The sequence below is a fragment of the Protopterus annectens genome, chromosome 9.part0 (assembly GCF_019279795.1).
Source record: "Protopterus annectens isolate FY-2018-M chromosome 9.part0, PAN1.0, whole genome shotgun sequence".
Taxonomy (NCBI): Eukaryota; Metazoa; Chordata; order Ceratodontiformes; family Protopteridae; genus Protopterus; species Protopterus annectens.
The window spans coordinates 578,897,976-578,911,242 of NC_056743.1; the positions used below are offsets into that span (position 1 = coordinate 578,897,976).

A 13,267-nucleotide genomic window follows, 5' to 3' on the forward strand; every position below is an offset into this window, starting at 1 on the left:
GCAGTATGATAGATATTATGTAAGGATTTTAACTACAGATTTTAAGACCAAGTACTTTCACCATAAGTGCTTTCAAGGATGAGCTAGGACTTACCTGACTGCACAAAACTTTGCCCTCCTTGGTATGGAAAGTAGGGGAGCACATTAGTCCCCAGCTGCCCTTCCGAAAAACATCAAGGTGACCCTCACAGGAATTCTGCCCTCCAACTAAACGAACATTGTTGGAGAAATTTCCTAAATAAAAAATAGTAGAGATAATTTATAAAAAATGAAAAAATCCACATAAAAATAACCATACTAAAGGAATCCTTTATTTTCCTGCTAGTTTTTGTCAGTAACACTGAGACAGACTGAGTATCTAATGGCCGTTTCAAACAGCATTTCCCAAAGGGCTATGTGAATCAAGGACTTTACAAAAAAATATACAGTCATGTGTGTACCAATTTTAAGTAATCAACTTTTTTTAAAAAAAGAAAGAAAAGTAAAGTTGTGTAAATAAATTTACCATAACAGTAGATGTTCAAATGATCACTGCTACAGTAGCCTTAACTATACGGCCGTTATATCCTGCCAAGGATATAACAGCCAGCCAAGTTCCAGAGCACCTTCCATGTGCCCAAACTGTCAGGCAGCTCAAGATGAGCAGATCAAGAGACAAGTTTGGATGCAAAGCCCTTCAGAGCTATCATGCCAAAAGACAGAGATGCTGAGCCCTGAAAGCACAATTCTAGGAACAAAAATAAACGCCTACACTCTAGCATAAAAAGAGCACTAAAAACACAAGGGTAATGAAGGGAGGGAGCAGCTACTGCAGCAGTGATCATTAAACATCTACTGTTACAGTAAGTTTTACTTAAACAGCTGTACTACATGTTCATCATATTGACCACTGCTGCAGTAGCCTTAGATATATGGGTAGATACATTTGGGTGGTGGAAGGAGAGTCCAGAAGCCCCTGGAGAATGGTTCTAGCAAAGCCTGATCTTGACTTAGAGAAGTAAGCAAGCATATAGAGCTTTGTAAAAGTACATGCAGCCGACCAAGTAGCAGCTTCTAGGAGACTTCTAGAATTCAGCCTTTCCAAAAAGCCATAGATGAAGCCAAAGGTAGATGGTGTCTTATCCTGCCTGAAATAGTTTTGTAATGGTGAGTATACCAAAAGGTAATAGCCTTAGACAACCATTTCAAAATAGTGCATTTTTACAGAGGTTGCCCTTCTTGCCTTTGCAAGAATTGAACAATGGATCTGAAAGATTTAGTTCCATCTTGGTGGTACTCGAGTAGTCTACGAACATCCAAGGTATGGCGTATTCGTTCTCGCTCATTTTTAGGTTTAGGAAAAAAAATAGGAAGATGGATAGTTTGGCTTACAGTAAACTTGGATACCACTTTAGGCATAAAAGGATTAGTTCTTAAAACCTTGTCTCCATGGAAAGTGAGATAGGGTTGACTCCCCATAAGAGCTTGCAACTCAGATACCCTTCTTGCAGATGTCAGAGCAATCAGTAAAGTTTGCCATATTAAGAACTTCAAGTCAGCCAGGTTAGCTAGTTCAAATGGAGTTAACTGTTAACTTCCGTAACACAAAATTAAGAAAACAGAGTGGCCACCAGTTTTCTTGCAGGCTTCTTATGCAAAATCCCATTCAAATACAGTTGCTTTAAAACTGAAGTCAAGCACTATTTTCTGAACTCAAAAGCCTGTCCTTGCCTAAATCCTCCATAATCTGCATTTTCCTTTCTTTTCACTACCTGTCTACATCTAATAATTCAATGACTAATCTGATCACTAGATAATACTACATTATGCTACTTGGGAAAGATAGGTCATTATTGTAAATACTTAAATGTACTAGTTCTATTTACTTCATTTTGTTATATTTTTATTACAGTTATTCGTTTCACCTGATTACTGCATATGTATTTTTTGTTTATGTTTTATTGCCTGCACAGTTTCTCTTGGGTTTTGTATATTGCCTACTATGTTATCTTTTTATGTTTGTATTGCTGGAACGTTTCTCCTCTGGTCTCCACTGAAAATGGGCCATTGGCTCAGATGGACTTACCCGGTTAACAAATGTCAAATAAACAAATTTTGACATGAGACTGCATTAAAAAAGGATATACGGACAGACGTGCAGAAATGCCTAATAAATGAACACTGACAATGGAAGAAAGGACATAAGATAGTAACTCACAGAGAAGGATAGTAACTCACAGAAATAGTGTAAAACCAGAGAACAACTATCCCTGAATGTGTGCCTTTTCCATTTGCTAATGTACACTTTGAGTAGCAGGCTTTCTTGCCTCTTAGTAACTGACAGACATTCCAAACAAACAGGTGTCTAAAAGGAATTAAGACCATATCATCCAGGCAGTCAGCTGAAGTTGACTAATGATGGGGTGTATCAAACAACCCTGCTATTGTGTGAGTAGATCCACTTTGGGAGGAAGTTTGTGATAAACTGTCCCTGGCCATTTCCAAAATGGAGAGCCACAGTTGTCTGGGCCAGAAGAGAGTCATCACATTGATCTTAGGGGAATTCCTTCTGAATCTTAAGTACCCTGTAAATTAATGGAAAAGCATAAAGGAACATGCCTGTCCAAGGAAAATAAAAGCCATCCAATCTTACAGGAAAATAGGAAGTTACTAAGCTATTGACCCTGAGGTCCTTTTATAAGCCTAACCAAGAGTTTAGCCAAGTCAGCAACTGATGCCCCAGTCCAGCAGGGACAGAGGTGGAATCCCAAAGGTGTATTTTGCGTTTCCCATCCAGTTATCCAGGTTGCTCTTAAAAAGGGATAAGGAGGTGCTCTGCTTGATGTGGAGAGGGAGTCATTTCCACAGATGGGGGAGTCTCTGGGACACAAATCTGTCCCACCACCAAAGTCCTATTGATGTCACAGACCAGGCTGAGGTTACACATGTGGGTTACTCAAGTGCAGCTTGACTTGCCGATATGCAGCAGTCCCATCAAGGCAGGGTCTGAGATTGCTTTGTATGCCAGAGAGTGTTCACCTATGAGGAGTCTGTATGAAATTAAGTAGAGGGACAGGGCTTTTAGCCTGTAAGTGTAAGACCACTATGGTCTTTCCAGCTGCTGCATGTGCTTTGTGAGGTACATGCCGAAAGGGATGTTGCATCAATAATGGACCTTATAAGGAAAGAATACAGGGATATTATGACCTCCTTGTCCCTGGATGAGATACCCTTACTTATAAGGTGGGCTAAATAGAAAGCTTTCCATACAACGAAAGCAATATGGTGGTCAAAAGTCAGGTTGCTATAAACATGGATGTCCAAATCCCTCACAACTGATTGCGTGCTTGGGATGTTGTTATTAATGTGATAATTTGTGGGGATGTCACGCTCCCCAAAGTGGATGATGAAGCACCAAAATGCTTCTGGGAGCCAACTCATTTCTTCTTATCACCTTCTGTAACTCTTTTTAAGAAGTTAAAAAAAAAAAGTTATTGTTTCCACCTCAGTAGCATACGTGGGGTCATAAGCTATGTGCCTCATATGATCTCGCAAAATAATCAGTTCAGTCTAGGCAGAATAGCTTTTTTTCCCATCCAGTTTACATCTGTCTAGCTTCAACTGCATTCTATATGGCAGGTAGACTACACCCCCCAACACCTTCTGGGATCACATCTTCCAAGGCACATCTCGCTATACTACAGATCAGTGTGGTAGTACATTGTAGAAAGTTAAGAACAGAACTGTAAACCCTCAATCAAGTATCCCCGTCTATTGCTTATATGCATACTGCTGCTGGCACACACCAAGAAATAAGAGCTTTTACTTTCTTTGCTAGTCACAAATCTTGAAAAAGCTAAAATAAAATACTGGATAAAGCCCAGAAACATGTAATGTGCAAAATTATCACGGCTATAAGGGTAGGTTTCCCACCCCGCTATTTTTCTTCCAAAATAGGATGCTGTCGCTGACTGCAACAAGCAACTATGGCTGACAGCAGTACTAGCTTAGGAAGCAAACTCATATCTGTATCCCAAAGAACCCATAAAAAGTCCCTCAGCTATCACAGCAATGTTTATCGCAGATGTTTCATAACCACAAAATCTCAATACGTAAACAGAGTAAAAGTAATACTTCGTTACATGTGTGCTTTGCCCTTTTTTTTCTAAGACTAAATGTTATAATGCCCCTATGCATCAAAAAAGTGCACTTGTGTGAGGGCACTATAACCATAGGTGTTCAAGTACAGGATCATTGGTGCAGCACAGTCTGAAAAATCAGATTTTGGCTACAGCAAGACCTCTTGAATGGAATTGTCTACTTCCAGGCACCGGATCACCACCCACTCTAAAGGCACCAGTAATAAATTTGAGCTGTAAATGGAAAACACTCACCAATGTCTTTTTTAGCTGGATGGTCACCAATAAATGCAAATGAATTCCCACCCAACCCCACAAACACACTAACCAAAAGGAAAGTAACTTCTCTACACAGCCAAGGAGCATAGACCTTTGTCAAGTAAATGGCAACACAGTGAGAGTGTGCAATCTTAATACTATTGTTCCCATCTCCCCCTACTGACTTTCTGATGTGATCATTGGAGGTACAGCTCTAGACAAGTTACCAAGAGGAATACTGGGAATAAACAAAAAAATTAGTTGCTGAGATTACAGGCTCTGTTTTAGATTCATAGATTCATATATTATTACTAGGCTAGCTGTCCTCCTGGACCATTTTTAAGCCTAGCCAACTTCCCCCTATGAGAATCAAACCCTGCACCTTGTGCTTCTAAGGTAAACACCTTAACCATTACACCACCCTCCCACCCTGGATCATGCAGTGACCTGGACACTGCATGAACTGGAGATTTTCCCTTTGTTGGGGATACATCACACTTCCTGTACAAAATGAAAAAGAAAGTTGTTTGTCGTTGCTGTCACTTGTTAAGGGTTGAACTTCAGAAAGTATACAAGTAGTTCTAAGATAAATGCTACTATTTGGGAAATTTAACATGCAAGTCTATTACAGTTGCTGAACAAAGCAAGATATGCTAAAAGTTGCTAATTTATACTAGCGATTATAGTGCATTTGTGATGACCTACTCACAAGCAAATAAGTAGCAAACATCATCATCATCCTCTTTCGGGTGTTCCCATTAGGCGTCGCCACAGCAGATGACCTGTTTCCATTTCTTCCTGTCCTCTGCATATTGCTCTGTCACACCAACCACCTGCATGTCCTCTCTCACCACATCCATAAACCTTATCTTAGGCCTTCCTCTTTTCCTGTTACCTGGTAGCTTCATCCTTAGCATCTTTTTCCCAATATACTCAGCATCCCTCCTCAGCACATGTCCAAACCAATGTAATCGTACCTCTCTGGCTTTGTATCCAAACCTTCCAACCTGGGCTGACCCTCTAATATACTTATTCCTAATCCTGTCCACCCTCGTCACACCCAGTGCAAATCTTAACATCTTTAATTCTGCCACATCCAGCTCAAACTCCTGCCTTTTTGTCAATGCCACTGTCTCCAACCCATATAATGTAGCTGGTCTCACTACCCTCTTGTAGGCCTTCCCTTTCACTCTTACAGGCACTCGTCTGTCACAAATAAGTAGCAAACAATGAAGGAAAATATCATACTGATAATACTGCACAGCCATAAGAATCAACGTCATTACTTGTCAGTACTGCTGAGTGAACTCAAAAGTATGTACAATGAAAACAGGCATCCATTTACAGAACAGCCACGTCACCAACACCAAAACAGTTTTGCAATGCAAGCTCAGTATCACACGCATTTATATCACGCTATTGAAAGATGAAAATAGCGAGCGCTATTACATCGAACCTAAAATATCTAAACCACAAAATATTGAACATTTAGAACAGCAAATTTTTTCCCAAGGAAAATATTTGCTATTCTGAAACATATACACACAACACAAGCACACCAAAAAAAAAAAATCAATCCACACACACAAAATCCTACATCTAACCCAGCACTAAACTGTACATACTACTATCTATCCACTTACCGTAACCCAAACCCTAATCCTAAGGTCCGTCACTAACGCACACTCACCTAACCCGCGCCCTAACCCTAACTCACCTAACCCTAATGTACAAACAATTGCACACTTACCTGAACCCGACCCGTGACTTCCCACCACAGTGCTGAAAATAGCGAAGCCACAGAACCGGCCAACCAAATTCTTTCCCTAGGAAAAAATTCTGTGTTCTGCAGCTTCGCTATTTTTAGCAAAATGAATAGGGGTAGATATTAGAACATTCAAAATTTTAAAACTATGATGTTCTGATATAGACCCTATCAAACAGTACACTATAATTCTGATTACTTATAAAATGCCTTTTTGCTACCCATTCCCTAAAAATGTGAATATGGCTGCAATCATTTTGAAGGTCTAGACATTCATACCTTAGCTTCAAAAGCTGGAAACCCTTAGCTCCATTGAATAAAGTGTCATGGCTTCAGAGTATTTCCATCTCTAGGCAGCAGAAACAAAATTGCCAGTGGACTGCAGTAGGCAGTAAAGTCATACATCTTCAGAACTTGTCAGAAGACATTTCTCTGCCTGCTGTGCAAATCTCGTTTCACAGAATGCAGTGTAACAAGGATTCTTATGACCAATAAACAGACTGTGTGACTAAGCCACTCAAGACAGTACTCCTGGGATTAGCCCTAGTTAATAAACACAAGCCAAAAAAAACAGATACTCAAATCCTTGAAATACAATACATGATCAAGACAAAATTTAACCATCCGCGGTGGTGCAGCGGTAGCATTGTTGCCTCACAGCAAGAGGTTTCTCCTGTTCGATTCTCGGCTGGAGTGCGGGGAATGCCTTCTGTGTGGAGTCTGCATGTCCTCCCCGTGGTTGGGTGGGCATTCGAAAGACATGCGTAAATGGGAGTGCCTTCGTTGAAGGCTGAACATCGAGCTGGCACCCCGGCGTTCATGAAAATCTCCTGCCAATCATTAGCGGACCGGAGTTCCGCTGTGGCGACCCCTAACCAGGAAAAGCTGAAAGAAACAATCAAGACAACATTTCTGCATCTTATTTTCATAATATATGTACTTGAGAAAAAAAGTGGAGCTGTTAACTAGCTTTCTGTTAAGCTGAGACAACAGCATGCATTTCATATGTCGGACGACTCTTATAGGGATATAAGTCTAATTACTCTCACACTGGCTTGTTCAGAAATATACAGTGGAGAAAGGTCAGCTACATTTCTTTGTTCACATTTAGAGTCACATCCTTCCAAATGCAATTGTGTTTTTACTCCTTATCTCACACCTGAAGGTATGGCTGTTAAACTACATTATTTTTATTTGCTTTCCTGTCACATTTAAATATTAAGGCCATTAAACTGCCACAGTATTTGTGTTTGTTTTCCTGACATAAGTAAAGTTAAGATTATTGAACTAAAACACTCAGGAACAACCTTGGCACAAAAAAAAATGCCTCTCCGTGTCCAAACTTTTTCACAAAGCAAAAGATAATTGTAAAATAATGAAGCATCATTTGTGAATATTATACCACTGTACAAAGAAATGCTGTTTCAAGCTGTTCATTAAGGTCAGAAGCAGCACACTTTCTACAAAATTCCTGGCATTCAGAGTCATACACAACGCCAACTCTGCATGACATGACTGCATTAGTGAATGTCAGGAACAGAAAATGCACCAGTACTATTCTGAGTTCTGTTCCCACTATCACCAAAGTGAAACTCTTCACTAATGGTTCATTACTTGTGTAAGATGGCCAGGTGGATGTGCTTCCCAAAACAGAGCGCTTTCAGTAGCAACTGGGATCATATGGCACAAATGCATTGTAAAGGGTATTTTTTTACTCTTGAATTTGTTAACACGTATGGAGCATTGATCACAAATGTCTAATTTCAGTCTCAACCCAGGAAAATTAAAGTACAGTATTAAAACCTAAAGTATAAGAATACAGACACTAGTGTATACTACATAAAGTAGATTCAAACAAACCGTTCTGCACACAATATGGAAAAACTCTATATACTTTATGCAAGACAGTTAAAGTGAGAAGAAGGTGTGATACTCATTGCAAGGTATGCTGAAGTGAATTGGTAAGACAGTGCTTAAAAAGTGACAAAATGTGGTCTGATTAAGAATGTGGCTAGAGAGTCTGCACAGACATATGACAAGTTTTGAAAGCTGAGGTTTTAACTGTGTCCTGTCTTGAGACAAAGGGTAACAGATTCCCACAGTCTGGTGCCAAGGATAGAGAAGCAGTGTAATCTGTGGGCTTTGTAGGGAGGGCACTGAGTTATATAATTTTTTTTTTTTTTTTTTTTTTTAAATGTCACACATTTCAAAGTTTTATATTAGCTGGACAATATCCATCCATGGGCTATATAGCTCTATCTAGCGTGTATATTTATGTATGGACTATGTACAAGCAGGAGTTTTCTGCATAAACATGTAGCAGAACACTGTGTGTGTGTTTTTGCATGCACACACACTGAATTAGGAAGGCAGAGAACAATGCCATTCACTTTTAGTGCAGAATCACAGTCTATGACCACATGTCCTTTGTGCAGAATCACAGTCTATGACCACATGTCCTTTTCAAACAACTGTGTATCCCTCTCTCTCTGCAACCCCTCCCCCATCTTTCTCCCTAAGGTCATGTGGAAAAGGAAAATTCACTACTACCCTTGACTTTGTGATGCTGAGCAGCAGAAATTGTCAGTGACCATGTCTCAGATAGTAATTTTTCTAAACCAGACTCCTGGGTCCAGGATGCATCCTATCCTACTACAAAGTCAGTACCCCCACTGTCCAACAGTAAAGGCAATCTTAGTGTATAAGGGTACATTATGTACATGTACATAAACTTAATGGTTTGTATAATCACCAAAGAGTTTCTGTGCTTTGACTTTCTGCATACCAAGTGGTCTTTGCGTCTGCACTACGTCAAACCTTTTAAATTATGGCTGGAGTTCATATTTACTAAATCCTAAAGTTTGTACAAAAATGGAAATTAATGTTAAAATAAATTTCTATTACCCAAGCTCTGCAGTGATGTCACACTTGGTCATGACAATAAAGCTGTGCCATCTTGTGGTATATGCTTGAATACCAGCCAGGGACACCACATTTTTTTCCAGAAAAAAAAAATACAGGTAAAACCCAAATTTTGACTGTCTGGGAATTGGATTTTCATGGAATATGGTACTGCTGGTCAGAGAACAAATTCAATACAAGATGCACTTCTACTCATACTTATGTTTTTACAATATTGTCAGCTTGCATTATTGATTGTTCTTTGCCTAGAATCCATTTTAATTTTCAATATATTTTAATACACAAGAAATGAAATCACTGCAAAGACTAAAAATACCAAAAATCAGAGGCACGTTTCCCATATTTCATTTTATTTATTTGTTTATTTATTGGCATTTGTTGATCGGGAAAGTCCACTGGATCAAAGACCCATTTTCAGTGGAGGCCGGGGGAAAAAGCCCCACATAACACAACTAAAATTTTTGTGACAATTTATACAGTTAGAAGTTGAAAAATACAATAAAACAGAGTTAATGCAGTAGATTGTTTCAAATTAAAATTGCGTCAGGAAGAAAAAAAAAGGGGGGGTGAAGTTAGACACTTAGTTGTAAGTGGTGACACAAAGGTTAAAAAGGACCATGGCTAGGACACGGTGACTTAAAGGTATGGGAGTAGAAACAACAGTGTTGAGTGGAAGTTCATGACAATGTTTTAAATGGCAAAGGAAAGGGAAAGTAATTAAGCAGTGGTGAGATTAGAACTGGGGTTATAATGAAAATCAAGGCGGCTCTGGATGAATTACACAGGGGCAGATACCATTGTTGAGATGAAACTTTAGTTTAGCTTTGAAGGCACTTAGGGAGTCTAGCTGAGGAATGAGAGGAGGTAGGTTGTTCCAGAGCTTTGTAATCTTATAAGAATATAGACTCTGTCCAGCTCTCTTGTTGGGTTTGGACATGCATAAAAATCTGCTTATGTGAGGAACGAAGGTTGCTTGCTGGGATACAGGTTTGTAGGATAGGCTGGAGTGATTGGCAGTTATGAGGTCTGTAAATGAGTTTATGGGCAAGAGTGAGTTGTGTGTAGTTAAGTGGTGTGAGAATTTGAGCCAGTTTAATTCTGAGATGGCCAGGCAATGATGTCATCGGTAGGACATTCCTGAGGCAAATTTTGCTATTTTGTATTAGCATGATTGAAGTTTATCAGAGATGTATGGAGATTTGTGAAAAAGGGACTGCCATAGAGGAGGGATGGAATTAATAGAGTGCTTGCTAGAAGTATTTTTGTAGATTTGTCTAGGTAAAGTTTGGGATGGCAAAGTTTACCTAGTTTGAAATGGGTCTTTTTTATTGTACTTAAAATATGGGATTTGAAGGTGAGTTTGTCATCAATTGTTATTACTGTGTTGTTCTGAGACAGAATTTTGAAGTCAGAGCCTAGTGGTTTTGATGAAAACAACAGGAGTTTTGATTTTTTGGGGGGTTCAGTAGTAGTTGGGCATCAAATAGCCACATTTTAATGGATGTAAAAGTGGTTTGTGTGATCTTTTGTAGGCTGGATAAGTTACAAGCTGGAGATTATGGTGGATTCGTCAGCATACGGTACAAGGGTGCTTTGCAGGCATGCTCTGTGGAGATCATTTATGAATGTATTAAAGGGAAGTGGTCCTAAAATTGAGCCTTAGGGAACACTGGTATTATTGCAAGATGGTCTGAGAGTTTAGTTTGCCATTTTACAGCTGGTTTCCAATTTTGTAGATAGCTTGAAAACCAAGTAAGTGCATTAGGGGAGCAGCCAATGGCTTCTAGTTTTTGCAGTAATTTGGTGTGCGATACTGTATCAAAAGCCTTGGATAGAGCCAATAGGATCACAGAGGTAATAAGGTCTGCATCCAGGGCTTTAAAAACAGTATCTGTGAATGATAGTAGGGCTGTTGCGGTGCTGTGGGCTGGGCAAAATCTGTGCTGGGTGTTGGTGAGTAGGTTGTGGTAGAGGACGTATTTTAGAATTGGGCATGTATACATTTCTCTAAAATTTTCGAAAATGGGGAGAGAATAGAAATAGGTCAGTAGTTTGAGAGGTCACAGGTGTTGCCACCTTTGCGAAGAGGGGTGATGATGGATTTTTTCCAATAGTAGGGGGACATATGACTCTGTGATGGAACGATTTATTAGTATGCTGACAGGATAAGGCAATTGCTGTGGCTCCGAGTTGTAGAAATTATGGAGGTAGATTATCAGCAGACAGAGAGCAGGATCTTAGTTCTTTGAGGAGTTTAAGTACTAGAGAGGCTTGCACTGGTTGTACATAAAAGGGTGAGGTAGAGGTAGTGCTACCATGTGTATCTGTTGGCTTTTTATTTTATTTATTTTTATTTATTTCACATTTGTTTACTGGGAAAATCCAATTTGGAACTAAGCCAATTTTCAGCAGAGGCCCAAGGAGAAACGCTCCAGATGCATGTCTTTGTAATGTGGGAGTAAACCTGAGTACCTGGAGGAAACCCACATGAATGCAGGGAGGACATGCAGACTCCACATAGAAGGCACCCCAGCAGAGAATCGAACCAGAGAACCTCTTGCTGTGAGGCAACAATGCTACTGCTGCACCAATGTGCTGCCCATTTTTTTTTTTGGATGGGGGGGGGGCTGATGTTTGAGGATGGGGTTTGTGGGGGGTGGGAATTGTTATTTTGGCTAGCTGTTGAAAAGGGTTTTTTGAGTGGTTTTGAATGGTGGAGATAAAGTGTGAACTGAACATTTGGGCAACTGACTGTGGGTCATCATCTGGTGAAGGGGATGGGTTTTGTATGGCACCAGAAGTAAGTAGGCAGATTTCCAGAACTTTTTTTGGATTGCGACTTTGACTGGATAGTTGCATTGAGAAATAGTTTTTATCATCATTTATAACTAGTTTTTTGGTTTTGTTATGGAGCTGTTTTTGCAGATAGCGTCCTGATTTGGGTTTTTACTTTTTGGCCATTGATTCCAGGCTTTATCTCTAGTTAGGAGGGCTTGTCTAGTTTCTTGTATTATCCAAGGAACATTGTTGATTTTTATTCTTTTAGTACATACTGGGGCTAGGCTATTGAGTGTTTCTAGGAAAAGTGTATTGAGATAGTCCAAGGTGTCCTCTAAAGGAAGTGTCTTTAAGGGGGACCAATTGTGGGTCCGTAGGGAGTTTACAAAATTCTTGAGGTTGAAATGGGAAGATTTCATAGTGTCCTAAAAGTATGTTCTTTAGGGATATGTAAATGGCATCTATGATTAAAAGCTGGCTGGTGATCGCTTAAAGTGTTGGGGAAGGTACCACTATTTGAGAAATTGAGTGGATGAGTTACAAGGATCCGGTCTATGATAGTTTTGGTTTGAGGTATAGGGGACCAAATTGAACTTGTAATCTGTGTAAAGCTGTGTAGGTTTATGTGGTTTTGAGGGGATTCTGAGATTAAGCTTAGCAGTTAATGTTGGAATTTCACTTTTTTGAAGATCAAAAATCAGTGTCCCTCATAACAGTCACAAAGCAACTGGTCAGTAAATAACCTAGGGAAGTACCCAACAAACTAAATTAACAAGCTTTACATAAGCAGCTAGGTGGACTGGATGTAGAAAACCCTTTCAATCATGTACAAGTCACACGACAATAAAGGCAAATAAAAACACATTGAAAAAACATAAGAACTTCAGACTACACACTAAAGTCACACATGACAATCAAGAAAACACTAGAAGGTACCAAAATAATTAAAGTCAAACAAAGCAACCAGGGAGTACATCTGCACAAGGACCAGCAAACATTATCATGATCATTACACTGAAAAACTCTAGTGGTAGACAAGGACGACCTGGCCCATTAAGTCTGACCACTTACTTCAGTTTCTTGATAAACTATAAATTCTGCTTAATCTACGGACTAAATGTTCCCACTTTCTTGCAGGCATTCTTGAATTTCATCATCATCCATCACGTCCCTCATCTGTTTAAAAGAATATGCATCTGTCATAAACATTCACTGTGCGTCTTAAAATGGTGTCCTCTATAGACACAGAGCTAGTCCTGTTGGTAGCCATGATGTGATAAGAGGTCTTGTTAAGCGTGAAGTTGGGTATGGACGAGTTCCAGATTACTATCTTGTCTAACTAGTCTGCAGGTGAAGTGGTTAAGAAATACTGATACACTGCCACCTTTAGTGCTTTTATCTAGTGTAGTGGGCTGAAATGTGTGGT

At 39.6% G+C, this 13,267-nt stretch overlaps 1 protein-coding gene across 1 annotated transcript in view; it reads right to left on the bottom strand.

Moving 5' to 3' along the window:
- The window catches only part of LOC122811338 (scavenger receptor cysteine-rich type 1 protein M130-like), a 513,363-nt gene that overhangs the window by 271,432 nt on the left and 228,664 nt on the right, over positions 1-13,267 (bottom strand). Inside the window, exon 5 of the mRNA XM_044083110.1 lies at positions 95-234. Within this exon, the coding sequence (XP_043939045.1) occupies positions 95-234 (140 nt within the window). The remainder of the gene's footprint in view (positions 1-94; positions 235-13,267) is intronic.